This window comes from Balaenoptera borealis, assembly GCF_965194805.1.
Source record: "Balaenoptera borealis genome assembly, chromosome: 8".
In the NCBI taxonomy this organism is placed as follows: Eukaryota; Metazoa; Chordata; class Mammalia; order Artiodactyla; family Balaenopteridae; genus Balaenoptera; species Balaenoptera borealis.
In genome coordinates this window covers 29,130,092-29,145,434 of record NC_138865.1, presented here as the reverse complement: position 1 = coordinate 29,145,434, position 15,343 = coordinate 29,130,092, and the positions used below count along the sequence as shown (strand labels likewise).

General features: G+C 41.5%; 1 protein-coding gene across 7 annotated transcripts in view; it reads left to right on the top strand.

Moving 5' to 3' along the window:
* Positions 1-15,343, top strand: part of LOC309633573 (contactin-associated protein-like 3) — a 164,127-nt gene that overhangs the window by 112,414 nt on the left and 36,370 nt on the right. For 5 of the 7 annotated variants that reach the window (XR_014247619.1, XR_014247620.1, XM_082402514.1 and 2 more), the window contains one exon: positions 4,621-4,814. Coding sequence is in view for 3 of the 7 variants with exons in the window: in XM_082402514.1 (XP_082258640.1) it covers positions 4,621-4,814 (194 nt within the window). In the remaining 4 variants the exon portion in view is untranslated. Of the gene's footprint in view, positions 1-4,620; positions 4,815-15,343 lie in introns of those variants that run through there. The other 2 variants (XR_014247621.1, XR_014247622.1) reach the window with 2 other exon arrangements.

Sequence of the window (15,343 nt, the reverse complement as noted above, 5' to 3'; positions counted from 1 at the left end):
ATAGGGTATGTCTGCATTTAGTACAGGAATCTGTTTTACAATTAGGCAGCTCTGTGTGATTTTTTCATTATGGATACACTTTTTGGAAAACTACCTGTTGTCTCCTGCTCAGGCTGCTAGCAGACTGCAGGAAGCACAGCAGAAAGGGAATCAGAGGTTACCTAGACAGGTCCAGAGGGAGGATTTCTGCAATTTTTACATCCTGATAGCCAGAAATGGTATATGTAGATAGTTGGAATTGCTCCTTAAGAAATCAGAGCTGGAGCAAATGCTTAAATTTCCCTCAGCAATGTAGGCAGGGTTGTGACAAAAACACCAATATATAAATCCCAGAGATCTCTGAGTGGGATGGTCAGGGAGCATCCCCAGGGCCTGCCGCCCTATGGCCCCTTTTTCCTGGGAACATCTGTTACTCCTGCTTATCTCACCCTCTCCCCACTCACCCAGCCCCGCCTGGAATCTGGAATGAGTTTTCTGTGAATTAAGATACATTTAAGAGAGGAAAGAAATACACAGAGCTTGATGAGCTCCCATTTGAGACAATGTAATGGAGATCTTGGAGGGAAACTTCCCTTGGTTACAATTTCAATTTAGCCATTTACTTGCTTGACATTTAGATGCCCTGGAGATAGGTTAGTCTGTTCACTTCAGATTATCCCACTTGACTTTGCTCCCTTTGGTATCTTTCTGCTCTGGACCTTGTTCCAACTTGAAGAAGGCATGAGCTATTCTCCTTTTCAACTCTGGGTAATTTCTACCTCTGGGTAATTTCCCCCTCTGCACAAAGCTGACACTCATTATGACAGTGCATGCCCCGTGGCCACCAGGGGCAGGGGTCATTTTCATCTTGATCAGTGACCAGAATAATTAAGGCCCTAGCTGAGAGTTTCCTGTTCAGCCTTTCCTCTCCCCAAAGACACAAGTCACTGCCTGTGTCTGAGCCAACGAAAGGGGGGGGGAAACAACCACACAGGGATAACTAGAGACAGAAACCTTCCAATATATCTGCCAGTATATCAATATAAAAGTCTGGTATTGATAAGCAAACAATACTGAATAACTGACAAATCGCAGGGATATGTTCTTAGAAGGGGTAGAGAATGAAAAGGGAGCTAAGCTTTAATAAAATACCCTCACCCGAACCTAAAATGATTGTTTTTTGCTTGTCTGCAAAGCAGAGACTGTAACACCCGTCCCACTTGCCGGGTGCATGGAGGAGTTGTGAGGTAGCACTTAGAGCATCAGGGAGGGTCCTGAACACATCACATGCTTGTGACAAGTTTTGGCTTTCCTCATTTTCTCTCCTTTATCTAGTATAAAGTGGCAGGTAACGGGCCATTCAGTAATGGAAAGACTGCAATGCCCCACACTCTGGATGTCACCCCTCTTTCACCATGACTGTCTCCCGTCTTGCGATCGTGTATGGGAGAGAAAGTATTGTGCTAGATGCTCTAACACAGCTTCTTGTTGAATTCTCATTGCAGCCCTAAAGCATACCTATCACACTTTGCTGGGAGGGATGTTTTGTGTTCAGTGTCCTAAGCTGTGGAACCTTGTTCTGTGCAAGTCAGACCCTCTGGACATGTTTTCCTTTGTATGAATTGTGACACTTTATTCAACTAAGGGGCTGAGGCAGGAGACAGGACGGTGACAATGGAAAAAGACAGTCTGTGGTGTGGTCAGGGGAAGAGCTGGGTGGGAGGGCAAGTGCCTTTCTTGTGGGTTCAGCGCTGGTGACTCCAAAACAGTAATTGCAAATCCCTGGGCTCTGTTTCAGGGGGTGTTGGTTCCCAGGGGGAATTTACTGAAGATTTGCAACATTGAATAATGCAGGCTGATCAGTTTCAGAACCACTGCTCTGCAGCTAAGAGCTGGTGGGGCGGCTGTGCTCAAGCGTACCCACTTTAATGTTGTTTCAGTGTATTTTGTTTTGTTTTCCATTACAGAACAGTGATCTCCCTTACCCGTCAGTAAAACTGTTCGGGGCTCCCTAACAGTCCTCAGGTTACATTTGTGCATTTCCCACTTTTTCCAGTCATTAGAAAAAAGGGCATCTACCCCGGTGGACTGCGTGCATGGGCGAATGCACAGTAATTCAGCATCATCACCCTACAGGGGTCTGGGGATTACGCCGTGGCTGTGTTACCCAGCTGAAATGAATTGCTTTGCAGCACAGGGAATTCTGCAGTTTCATTACTTTATCAGAGTACCTACTTAATCAGATAGCTTAATTTGCATACCAGTAGCACCTTCTCACCACAGGTAAGGAATATGAAATGTTCAAGGTTGATTACCAGCAGATGGTGAAGAGTGGTTGACAGAGACGTGGCTGCATCATCTGTGGGAGAGGCTGGTCCCAGGGCAGATGCTGGAAGCATGCTGACGCTTTTTACTCTGTTGCATTTCTGTCCATGTGGTACCCGTGTTGATGATACTTCCCGCTTCAAGAGAGATTAAAGATGACAGAGAAAGATTGTGAAATGCAAAAAGAAGAAGTTATCTTCAGTACATTCTTTACAACCTTGATACTAAGAATACAGGACATTTAGCAGTTTCGCAGAGATTGAAACTGATTCATATAAAACTTCAAATGTAGAACCTTTAAGTTAAAATGATCAGCTAAATGCCAACACCTAATTTCTGACTTCTTTTGGCAATTATTATAAAATTACAGGCAGTTGCAGAGTAATGTTACTTGGGACTGTTAGTTAACCCTCAGCTAGAACCCAGAAGGACTTAGCATTCATCAAACATTAGATGGGACCTTTGCACAAATCAGTAGAAGTAGCAGGGAGGTGTTGGGTGGTGATCAATCTTGTTATTAAAGACAAAGAAAGACTGAAAACTATCACAGGTTGGAAGACACTAAGGAGACAAGGTGACTAAATGCAATGTGGGGTTCTGGAACAGAAAAAGGGAGTTAGTGGAAAAACTGGAGACATCAAAAGAAAGTTTGTCGTTTTGTTACCATTGTACCAGTGTTAATAGCTTAGTTTTGATCAAAATACCAGGGTGATGTCAGATATTAACATTAGGACACACTGAGTAAAAAGTAGACAGGAACTCCCTATGCCATCTTTGCAACTCATTTGTAAATCTGAAATTATTTCAAAATAAAAAGTTTAATAATGCATTACAGAACAGCCAGAGTTGTGGCACGTTTAAGACGTGGATCAAAGGAAAAGACATTGTGCTTGTGGTTGAGAGGAAATTTTGGAATTTTGGAATAAAGATTGCAGGAAATGAGGAAATCTTAGAAAGAATTTGAGTTTTAAAGAATTTGTAAGCTTTCAATTTTGCTAAGGGTTATACACGTAGTGCCGTTAGCAGAGGACATAGTGAAGCAACAGATGTGCCCACTTGCTAGTTTCACCTCCACACCCTGATGTAAGCGCTCCACTTCCATTTTCCTTTGAGCTGTCTTGTAACCATGTCACACACCTCCTGACATGTACTTGGTCGTAACAGCTTTTGTAAACAGGACATGGATGTTAATAATAGCCCCTAATAAAAAAGATAATAAATGTTGTCTAAAGTGTCAGACCTTATTATGAGAGCCTCCAATTAGATGTCAGGACAATGGGGAAAATTGTTTTTAAAGCTAGTTTTTTTGTGTTAGGGACTGTTTACATGACACTGTGTTTTCTAGACATGGATAATTAGCAAAATATCAGTTCCAGAATGCATTTCAAACCTGTTTCCCAATTTTTATATTGCATAATAATTTAAATTCAGAAAATTTAATATGACATCTAAATCCAAATTCAAAACTCATGTTTCTGTTAAACTAGAAGAACAAAATATATCAATAATACATTCACAGATATCCCTAATTCTTCGGTGTCTCACAGGCACTGGAGAAAACAAAGCACAGTAATTTCCACTCTGTGCCTATTGTCTTGAATACCTGAGAAACTCCTCCCCATTCACTTCCTCTGGGTTCTCGCTCACCCTCCTTGCTGACTTTTTAGAACTCTCCCTCCCTGCACAGAAATCACTTTCACCTCCACCCCTCCCATATTGCATTTCAAATCGTTCTTTGAAATGTCTGCTTCTCCTATGAGTCTGTAAGCACCATGAGTGTAGGGCTATGCCATAGCCCTCTTTGTTATCCCAACATTCCACATTGTACTTCCTCATGCTGGGAATCCACAATTAAGGTTTTCTAGCTTTATTTTCCAACAAAGGAAAGTTTGTTATTTTCCAACAAAGGAAAGTTTGCCCTTTGTTTATGTCCAACAAAGGGCAAGTCATGCATTGAAGCCAGTAACGACACTAGTTCCAAGCACTGATGTAATGGCATGGTGTTTAGTTGTCCACCTATTACATTAAGCAATTTCACTTAGCGGGACACCCCAATACCAGAGAGTCAGGGGTTATGAACTAAGAAACAAAACAATTAATATAGGCTTCATCCATTTACATTTAACCTGTGTTTTTATTTTGTGTTTGTGTGTGTGTATGTGAGTGTGTTTGTATAATTATGAGGCATTACATAATGCAGAATTTGAAACTATGATTTTCATAAATCTTATTTATGACCCCATTCTTACAGGTTAATACAGATTTCAAAGATTTCTCTGTCTTTACCGGTTTTCTTATTTTTATTCCCACAAAAAGGAGCTGGTGGCTGGTCTCCCCTTGTGTCAAATAAATACCAGTGGCTGCAGATTGACCTTGGAGAAAGAATGGAGGTCACAGCTGTGGCCACCCAGGGAGGACACGGGAGCTCCGACTGGGTGACCAGCTACCTCCTGATGTTCAGCGATGGCGGGAGGAACTGGAAGCAATATCGACGAGAGGAAAGCATCTGGGTATGTGCTTTATTGAAAAGCAGTCTGTCGGAGGATGAATTATGCCAGTTACTGCATGTTGCTGCCCATCTGTCGGATCAAGTATAGAACCAGAGCCTCCTAAGTTACTTGAAAGTGTTTCCACTGAATGTAAGCCACATGTGACGTTCCAGAAGACACCGTCCATGGCTAATTTATGAAATAAGTAAAACAATTTTATAATGTAGCGAAATATTGAAAATGTCTTCCCATTCTTCCTTTAAATAGTGTGAAGTCTAAGGAATAAATAAGTCACATACGACTGATTTTATTTTTGTTTGATAACAAACACAATAGTTTATATTGCCTCAGCATTTTAAAATAAAGCGAATTCATTTTCTCTGCGCCCTATGATAAACTGAAATTTCTGAAAGACCCTGAACATGTAAAAATAGATGTAATGGAGATTCTCTCTGTAGAGGACTTGTTGAGGGATATGTTGAGTTCCTGCTCCAACAGGACCTTGGGCACCATGTGGCCCCTTGTAATTTATGGACAATAGATCCCTAGGATTCTTTGGAATCATAACTATTTTACATCAGTGACATAGTTCCTACTTCTGATTACATATCCATGCTTCTTTTAGAAGAATTAAATTTTGTTTGCTTAACTTTTTGAATATTAAAATTTATGTAATTTATTCTTTATTTAGCATTTCATATCTTTAAATCACAGTCTGCTGTGAATGAGAAGCTCTAAAAGTAGAGTGTTGTAAAGGTCTGCAGCAGGTTTGCAGTTGGCTGATGGGGTGTGGCCTGAAGAAGATTCATCAGGTGGAGAAGAAATTACTTTTTTCTTCTTCTTAAAAATATAATTTAGATGGTTGCCAAGAGCCAGGGGAAGGGAGTAATGGACTGTAAGTGTTTTAATGGAGACAAAGTTTCAGTTTGAGAAGATGAAAAAGTTCTTGAGATGGAAGGTGGTGGTGTTTGCACAACAATGTGAATGTTAATGTCCAGAACTGTACACTTAAAAGTGGCTAAAATGCTAAACTTTTTGTTATGTATATCTTACCACAATAAAAAATACACAGTGTATCTTCCATTTAATTTAGGCTAAGAATGTTGTATAACTTAAGAAATTTTTTTTCTTAATTGTCAGAGTAAGAAGAAAATTGTCAGCTAAAAAGCCGTTATGTCTTAGCACATAGCTTATCTATAAAACTAACAGGCAACAAAATGATAATATTCGTTGTGTAACAAACTGCCCTCATTTGAATTTCCTTAGAACTCTGTAACTTATTATAACTTAATAGATTGTGGTCTACTTAATTTCTTATCCCTGGAGCTTTTATTAGTTAGTCAATAAATGTTGATGCAAATTGAATCAAGAAAAACTAGTTAGTTGTCTAATACTAGATAAAAGAACAAAGTGGGAAGGGCTATGTGAGTGTTTTTAGGGCTGGCTGACCTAAGGTTTCCAAACAAGTAATTGCCATGTGTATGATCCGAAGCAGATATTAATGTTGTGCTTATTCTAAGAACACCAAGTCCAAAGCAGGGTTAAGGTCAATATTGCTTAAGTAAGTTAAAGCTTAATGAAACATCTACTTACATAGAGAACTTTTGTTCAAAATTAAATATTATTTTTCAAAATTAGTTAACTAATAGTTAATACCTACTTATTCTTCATTGTATTAATTAAGGTTCATATTTTCGCCCCGCTCCAATCCCATTTGATTGAGCAACTCTAACAATTCTTGTTTTTAGTTAAGCAGGTTGGAGAGGAATCATATGTAAGCATCACCCTCTGCTGATTTCTTTAAAGGTCAGGCACCCTTGGGGAAGTACGGTCAAGAATATAGTGGCATTATTAACCCTAGATCATGCAGGTGAGGACAGAAGTGGACCCCTCAATCCTATCCATCCTATCACACAATAAACATGGGTAAAGTGGCCTGCCTTACACTCCTGCTGAACTTGCATCCCTCCCTGTGTCCCCAGCACTTCCTGGTGCCTGGGGCCGAGCACGTTGGTAAATGTTTGCTGAATTAAAACGAATGAGTGGAATCTACGTTCTGGCAGGATGCCTTCCTTAGCTCCCTGCTCTGTGCTTCTCTGTAGCCCTTGGTCTCAACTTAGTGATCCTTGAAGCTCCAGTGGAGGTGTTTCTCCTCTCTTACATTTTGAGCTCCTTTAGGAAAAGGGCTCATCCTCACATCTTCTGCGTGCACCACCATGGGTTAAGTGAATTCATCTCCTAATCTGGGCCCGACTATACACAACTGGCATTGACAGCAGTAAATCACACTAGTTGATGATTCTGACATTATACTCACAGTTTCTTTAAAAATTGGGCTGGTTTGGCTGCTTTCCAGACCTCTCACAAAATGTCAGCTGCTCTTAAAAATCAACCATACACTTTACCAGAGGTTCTACCCCTTCTTCACGTGGTTGTTTTAGATATGAATTGCTGATGTTAACTTGAGAATGAATTTAAATTTTAAAAAATGTCCTTGAGATATTATACTCTTCATTAGTGAAAGTAATATGTTTCTTCATGGTGCCATTTACTTAATTTCCTATCACTGCTTTAACACATTTTCATGGATTTAGTGACCTAATACAAGACAGAGTTATTATGTCATAGTTCTGTAGGTCTAAAGTACAGTAGACCTGGCTGGGTTCTCTGCTTAAGGCATTTTTCCTGGAGGCTCTGGGGAAGACTTGTCCTTCAAGGTGTCTGGAGATTCCCAGAACCTTCCCCAGGTTCCATGATTTGCTGGGAGGATTCACAGGACCAGTGTGTAGTCATACAGCTATGATTTAGCACAGTGAAAGAACACAGAGCAAAATGAGCAAAGGAAGAGGGTGTTTGGGGTGAAGCGCAGAGGAAATCAGGCCCAGGTTTCTACAGTCCTCTCCCAGGGAAGTCATACGGGACTAGCTTAATCCCCCAGCAGTGAGTTATAGAAACCCACATGGAATATTACCAACCAGCTGAGCTCATGTACTGGGGGCTGGTCATGTAGGCACCCTCTGCCTTGCATGTAACAAAATCCCAGGCTCCCAGAAGGAAGGCAGGTATTGAGTATGAACCACACTGTTTGAACAAACATTAGGCACAGTAAGCCACCTTTATCATTAGAGTCTTGGGAATGGGCCAGCCTTGCAAGCAGTCCTTTCAGAGGGCAGCAGTCAGGACTGCCCTCCTGGTGCTTCTGCATACACACTCACTCACTTCCTTGTGGGTGTAGGACTGAGACACTGATCTCCTGTAGGTTGCCAGCTGGGGGCTGGTCTTTGCTCCTAGAGGTTTCCCACATCCCTTATGCTTTCTGTGTGGCCTGTTCTTGCAGCAGCGGGTCAAGTCCCTTTCATCTTTAAATCGCTCTTTGTTCTTGTTCTCCTTCTGCTGCACCTCTCTGATTTCCTCTTCTTCTAGCTGGAGAAAGTCCTCTACTTTAAGGGCTCATGTGGTTAGACTGGATCGACTTGGGTAATCCAGGACAGTCTTCCTAACCATAATCCCATCTGCAGAGTCCCTTTTGCCATGCAAAGTAACATATTCACAGTTCCTTTCTTTAGGGCCTGGACATCTTTGAGGCCTTTCTGCCCACCCCACTGTATTTATACGTCTCTGATTTTTTTTTTTTCTTTCTGCATTTGGTATCCTTTCCTAGCAAACACATTTCTCATTGGATCTGAAGATGTTTTCCAGAGTCATATGAAGTCATGTTGCAGGGGTATCTGAGCACCTGCTCGCAGTTGGTGTGTCACAGGTGTCCCCCCTGAGAGGCTGCTGCCCCGCCATCACTAGTGTAGCTCTCACCCACAGCAGTGTCCCCAGCTTGTGGCCTCGCTGATGTAACCTTGACCCCCAGCAAGAAAGACTGTGTATTGGCTTTCTCCTCAGGAAGCCTCCTTCTACTTTTATAAGAAAGTCCAAATCAAGCACTCCTTCTCTGGCCTTAAAAGTTTTGTGGATGTTCTCCCTGTCATAATTATTTTAAGTGACTTTTCTTGTTCTTCTGGGTCTATCTGCTGTCTGTGCTAACTCTGTCCGCTAATACATGTTAACTCTTTCCAAATTCCGAAAACTCTCAGAAAAAGGTCTATCCTAACTCCTTACTGAAAATGGACATGAGATGATAATAAGACAGAAGATCTTTACTTATGTTACTTTGGGCAAGTTGTCCATATGCTTTGCCACATGTTTGCCATGGAATATTAATTAATATGTGACATGCAAGGTATACCTCTCTAAATTCTCAAAATTATGAAATTGAGACATGGCTGGCCACCAAGTCTTTGACTAAGGGATTTGAGGACTGCAGGTCCAGTTACTGAAGGTTAGTTATCCAAATTGACTTTCTTAAAAAAAGAAATTATGTTCTTCACTGGTGATATGTTCCACTTTAATATTTTTTCTTAATGAGTGACTGCTTCCATGGCTGAACTGGATTTCTATGTGAAAATAACCAAAAAAATTAAATACTCAGATCTGTGAAATACATTCCAAAAGGGTTTTATTTAAATGGAAATATAGGTATGTGTCTTACATGACAGAAAAGGCATCACCATCTCTCACCAAGGGATGCACTACATCTCAGGACATACAAACTCTTTTGATGTGCAGAGTAAATGTCCTCACTTGAAATGTAGTGGAAGAAGTATCACTGTTTGAACAAGTTTAGAAGGGGTGCATTTCCTATACGATGTGAACAATCATGGTTTATATCGGTCATTTAGTAAACCAGGTGGCTTGACCAAGCTTGGTGCTAAACGTCCATAGGACTTAGAAGATGAGCTTGCAGCTTCAGCCCAACTAAATCAGGAAGTGGCCAGAGTCTTAGGACGCTGAGGATCATAGACCAGCAGTGCAGTGAGCAGTGCAGCAGATCGGTGGTCACTGACAGAGCTCACTAATGTTGAGTTTCTACTGTTTCCCTGAGAATATGTCAGCCAACACTTACATCAATCTACTGTGACTCTGAGATTCATTACAAGAATTTTGTGGGGCAGCCCTTGCGAACCAGGATTCTTACCTGCAAGCTAATGTGAGCTCTGAGCTCCCTGGGGGCCTCTGGACCGGGCTGGGGAGAGGTGTGGGCGCCAACCACTGTCCTGCTCTGAGTCTGGGTCTGTGAGCATCCCTGGTGGGCAGGAGAGGTCTGTGAGTGGGCAGCCTAGAGCGCTGGCAGTATTCTAGAGGGGTGTTGGGGCAGCTCCATCACCACCCTCCTGGGCACCTATTTGGTCTTCTTGGGACCCTCTAGCAAGCCTTGTCCTTCCCAGACCACCTGCCTGCCCTGACTCTGTCTCTTCTCCCTCCCCGTTCCAGTTGTTTGGGAACAATGGGCTGACTCAATGAGAGCCAGGCCAATACCCACCTCTCCTCTCGGGAGACCGTGCCTAATGGTGTCCACTGCAATGGTGTCCTCTGTTGAGGCTTATCTGGCCCAGGGACCACTGGGTCCCTATTGGCCATGGGGACCTTTCCTCCTGCAATTCCTGGGTGTTTTTTCTTCTATTTTATCAATACTTTGTCTTCATTCTCATCTCCTTACTATTTCTCCCTCTTCTCCTCTATCCTTCTATTCTTTCCTTATCTATTTTTTCACCTTTCATTAAATACTTTTCTCCTTATTTCTCTCTTCTCTCTCCATTTTTCCCTATATCCCTCTTCTATCTGTATTGTTACAAATTCTAGAAAATCAACTTGAATCAGTCTAGGTAGTTTGGGAATCCGAGCACACGGAGAAGGGGAGGATTTAGCTGGGTCTCTGGAATGGCTGTAACTAAGAGGCAGCCCTGCCCTGTGCCTTCTGTGGATTAGCTTCTGGCATTCATTTTCCTATATTGGTTCAAAAATCTGAGGAAATGCTCGGACTTACTTGGCTCTGGCTGAGGGGAGTCTCAGATCTCACCACCTGTGAAGAGCTGATCTGATCAGGACGGCTCCCAGACCACCCTACACTTAGCACCGAAGCCCCTGGATTGGGGGGTGGGGCCATGTAAAGACTTGATGTCCACCCTAATGGGGGCACTTAGAAGGGAGAGATGCTGGGAGGGCCATATTATCAAATTTCCTGTTCTTTGTCTCTCTCTCTCTCTCTTTCACTCTCTCTCCATGACCTTTTGCTTTCTTTTCTATTTCTCTGCTTTCCTCTTCTTATACATCTTACCTTTCTACTCCTCGCCTTCCCTTTTTCTCTGTGAATTAAAGGACCTAGATTGCTATGAGTCCTGCTACTCAACATGTAACCTACGGACCAGCAGCATCACCCGGGATCTTGATACAAATATGGAATCTCAGCCCCCACCCCAACCTATTGAATAGAATCTGCATTTTAACAAGATGAGCAGGGGATTCCAGTACAAGCTAGATTGTGAGAAGCACTGACTGGGATGAACCAAGTCCCATCTGTGGGGGAAATTGTTTTGCCCCTTAACTATCCTCCAGCTGCCTGGATCAGAGGAGACTGTGCCGCCTGCTCTAGAATGCAGCTTATCCCACGCACGTGTTAGCCTGAACAGGTGATGCTCTCTGTAACAGGGCCTCAGGAACCTTGCTCCAGTGCCCTCTGACTGCAAGACACCCTCTTTCTCCCTGATAGTCACCAACCTAGGGGGGTGGAGCCCAGGTATTTTCTCATTGTTATCAGTGAATAACAATCAAGTGGTTAAAGTTAGTCCTATCTTTGAGAACTATAATATTTCCTGAATCGCTATACTCTGCATTCATTAGGAGTTTATTCTTCATATTAAAAACTCATCAGAACTCTAATTCAGAAGTTATATCCTTTATGAATTTAAGATGGAAATTGTTATTCAAAATGCATTGAATTAAACTTAGAATTTAAGTGCATTTTTCTTCCTATGCAGGCCCTTTGTGTGAAAAAGGCATTCTTCTAGGAAAGGACTGGCAAAATATATTTGAGAAAAATAAGAAAAGAAATTACTTGAAATAAACATAAGTTCTAGTATAAATAATTCTATTTAATAGATTTCTTTCGCCTTGAAAAAATAGGTAGCAGTAGGTCCTTAAATGAATATAAAATAGACATAGCAAATCGTTTGAACCTTTGTTCTTCTCTAGATCATTTCCAACCTAGAACACCAAGTAGACTAATTAATAAGGCTAATTAATATTGTATTGAAAGATTCACAACAATCTCACAGTGCTCTAAGAGAGCAACAAAGGTGACCCCAAACTTGCAGGGCAGAAAAAAGACACGGAAATACTGGAAGCATGGGGGTTGGGAAGGGGACTGTTTGTTATACCTGCACCACTTCATTTATTTAAGAGAAAGAGCTGATGCACATATGGCAAAATATTTACCTTGTTAAAATAAATCTAGATTATCAGTACATACATATCTGTTTTGGGGGGATGTTTGAAATATTGCATAATCAAATTACTAAAGAATATTGGATTCAGGTTTAAAAGAATTACGTTTACTTGGTATAAATAGAAAGATCATATGACTGTGTAGTTTCAGAATAAAGAGGGATAAGAACAGTGTCAAATCATAATAAGAAAAACTGGACTCAGATAAGGAGGGTTTGTATGTAAGGAAGCAGACACTTTGCTAAGTGTGAAGCTCTATTGGTAGAAGGAGCAGAAATTCTCTTGACAGAGATTCCTGCTAATTCAGTCATTTAAATATATGTTGGTTTATTTCAGGTCTAGGTTAATACATTTATTGCTAATGAGTTGATGACTCAACAGAGCCAAGCCCCACATCAGGTAGGAGGTTGCAAAGAAGGGTCCATCCTACCACATCAGGTAAGAGGTTGCAAAGAAGGGTCTGCAGAGTGTGCCTTGGCTGTCTGAGGCTTGTGCCAGCTCCAGGCTTGCCGATTTCAAGTTTGGCTCTGAGACTGGGTGGTTTTGGGCAGAATAGGAGCAGCATTTCAATGATTCTGTATCGATCTCTTCCATGTACTTGGCCTTGTCAGGGACACGGCCCTCTCCTTCCTAACCATTCACCTCATTACGTCAAGCGCATTGATCCCCGAGGCAGTGACTTTGTACCATGGACAGTCTTGTTGATTGCACTTACCATTGTGGACCACAGTTGAATTTTCTGTACATGTCTCCCCCTTCTGGGCTCTGAGAGCCGTTAGGTCAGGGATTAATCTCCTCAGAGGGCCAGGCCTATTACAGATTCTCAATAAGGAGTTGTTAGATTGAGTTAAGGAAAAGTTGCTGTTCTCAAACAGACCTCAACCCAGATGGTTAGTTAAGTTAAAACTTAGCCAACTGTGTGATGCTGCTTGTGTGATGAGAGGCTTTCGGTGCCAAGCCTAAGTGTAACAAGAGGCTTAACACTTCTTCCCCACAAAGTTGTACAAGGACGATGCCCTACTGAACCTGAGAGAGAGGTGGTTCCATTTGCCCTTCATTGCAGGTCTCAGTGACAATAGAGATAAAAGCTGGATTTGGTCTGTGGAAAACTCTCAGAGCAGCTGAAAAGGTTGAGGCAGAGAAGTGAATGAGACACCTGAGCTGCTACCACAAAGTAGCCGATGGGTCCCTGGAAACCCAGGATCCAGTAACAACTGCCTCTTGCCAGGGCCAGCTGCATTCGGTGGGTGTGGAGCGTCCTTCCTTCCATTTGTCGATTACAATCCTTCCCAACTTGAAAACCTTCACTCAAATCCCTTTTACTCTGTACTAAAATTCTGTAGACACGCCCTTCTTTTTCTACTCCTAGGATTTTTCATTTTTATTTCTCAAGGTATTACTTTTCTTTTGCCATATTTATTCACCTCGTGCTTATTTCACATCAATTCTGGCATCAGGGACTACAGCTTGTTTATCCCGATATCCTTTGTACCTACTTTATTGCTTTGCAAAAGTAACGATTTTGCTCATTTGAATTGCCAGGTGTTATCAGGTTGGGAGGGAGGGGTGTGGTGGTGAGGAGAATTTTAAATATGCAGCAGGATAAATAGCAACTCTTGAGACATCTTACAAATTACAGTTTTACTTTTCCTGGAATGAAGTCGTTCCAGAAGTGGTGTTATTAGAGATATATGGAAATTAGGATATATTTTATGAAAAAGGTAAATCTTAAACAGTAATATGAACAGAGTATGGCAGAGTTGTGGGGGAAATAGCTTTAGAAGTAGACTTTTTTATTCATTTGGGAGATGGCAAAAGTATTGTTTTTGATCAAGAAAAGTAAATGATGGAAAAAGTGAATTTTTACCAAAAAAGGTGCTCCGGCAGCAGACTCATTGAAAGGAAGTGCTGCAGAGCCAAGTTTTGGGAAGGTGGAAGGCAGGACAGCCCAGGGAGCATCTCACCAGGGTTTCATGGAAATTCTTCCTCGTGACTGCAGTTCTGGCAGCTTAGCCTCATAGGATGTTGTACTAATAGTGGGTCTCATAGGGAACGACAGGCAAAGTCTACAAATTCTACAATTTGCACACATAATGTAAATGTACAGAAGGCACAGATATGGTATGTACTTCAGGCTATTCATGGGTGATTTCCTGGGTCTGTTGTTTTGACATAAAAGACTCAAGTGGTTTGGTACCAAACTAATTGGGATCTTGCGAAAATGGCCCCCAGCAGAGGTGGAGTGTTTGGAGCACTGCTGTGTTCACAGCCCTTGATAACTCCTGTGGTTTCTGCACTCTGCAGTCCTATGCCACTTAACACTTAGAACAATTTTCTGCCTTTGATGCAGACCACATTTTATATATTTGTATAGACAAAAGCAATGATGATGATGAAATTTTAAAATTTTGCAAAACAGGAAGACAGGCTTTGAGTACTTTTTTTAATATTAATATCACAGTCTCAAAACTCTGAGATGTTGAGAATTTCTGATCAGCAAACCTCAAACTTTCAGAGTGGCTAAGACTAGGGCAGCAGTTGAGAAGCTGGATGCTGTTCAAGCATGTTTAAGGGTCTCAGACAGAGAGAAATATTGGTTTAGACCAGGGGCCAGCCAACTTTCTCTATAAAGGGACAGAGAATAAATAGTTTTGGTTTTGTAGACCATGCAGTCTCTGTTGTGACTGCTCAACTCTGCTGTTGTGTGAAAGTAGCCAGAAGCAATATGTAAATGAACGAGTGTGGCAGTGTTCCAATAAAACTTTATTTAAAAAGCCACCCAGCCAGCTGGTTCTGGGTTTAGGTTGCTTACCCCTGGTCTAGTCCACTTTGTATCTATTTAAGGTATGATGTACGGATTCAGTATGAAGAAATGAAAATTACAACATCAGTGTGACACAATGTAACCTCTCCCACTTGAACTCCACAAAACCTTTGCTAATACTCTTGCTTAGGACAGTCCTTTTCAAACTGTGTCCTAGAAAAACTTTCTTTTCATTTTAAATGTATGCATGTAATTTGATGTCTTTCAGAATAAGATACAGATAGTATACATCTGATCTATGATATTATTACATAGCATTTAGCATAAAACTAAGGTTAAAAAGAGAATCAATTTAAAGAAAACTATTAAACCAATAAGAAGTGTTATACTGAGTACTTAGTGAGTGCCTGACACTGCTTCATGTGCTTTATACATATTTATTAAACACATCCTC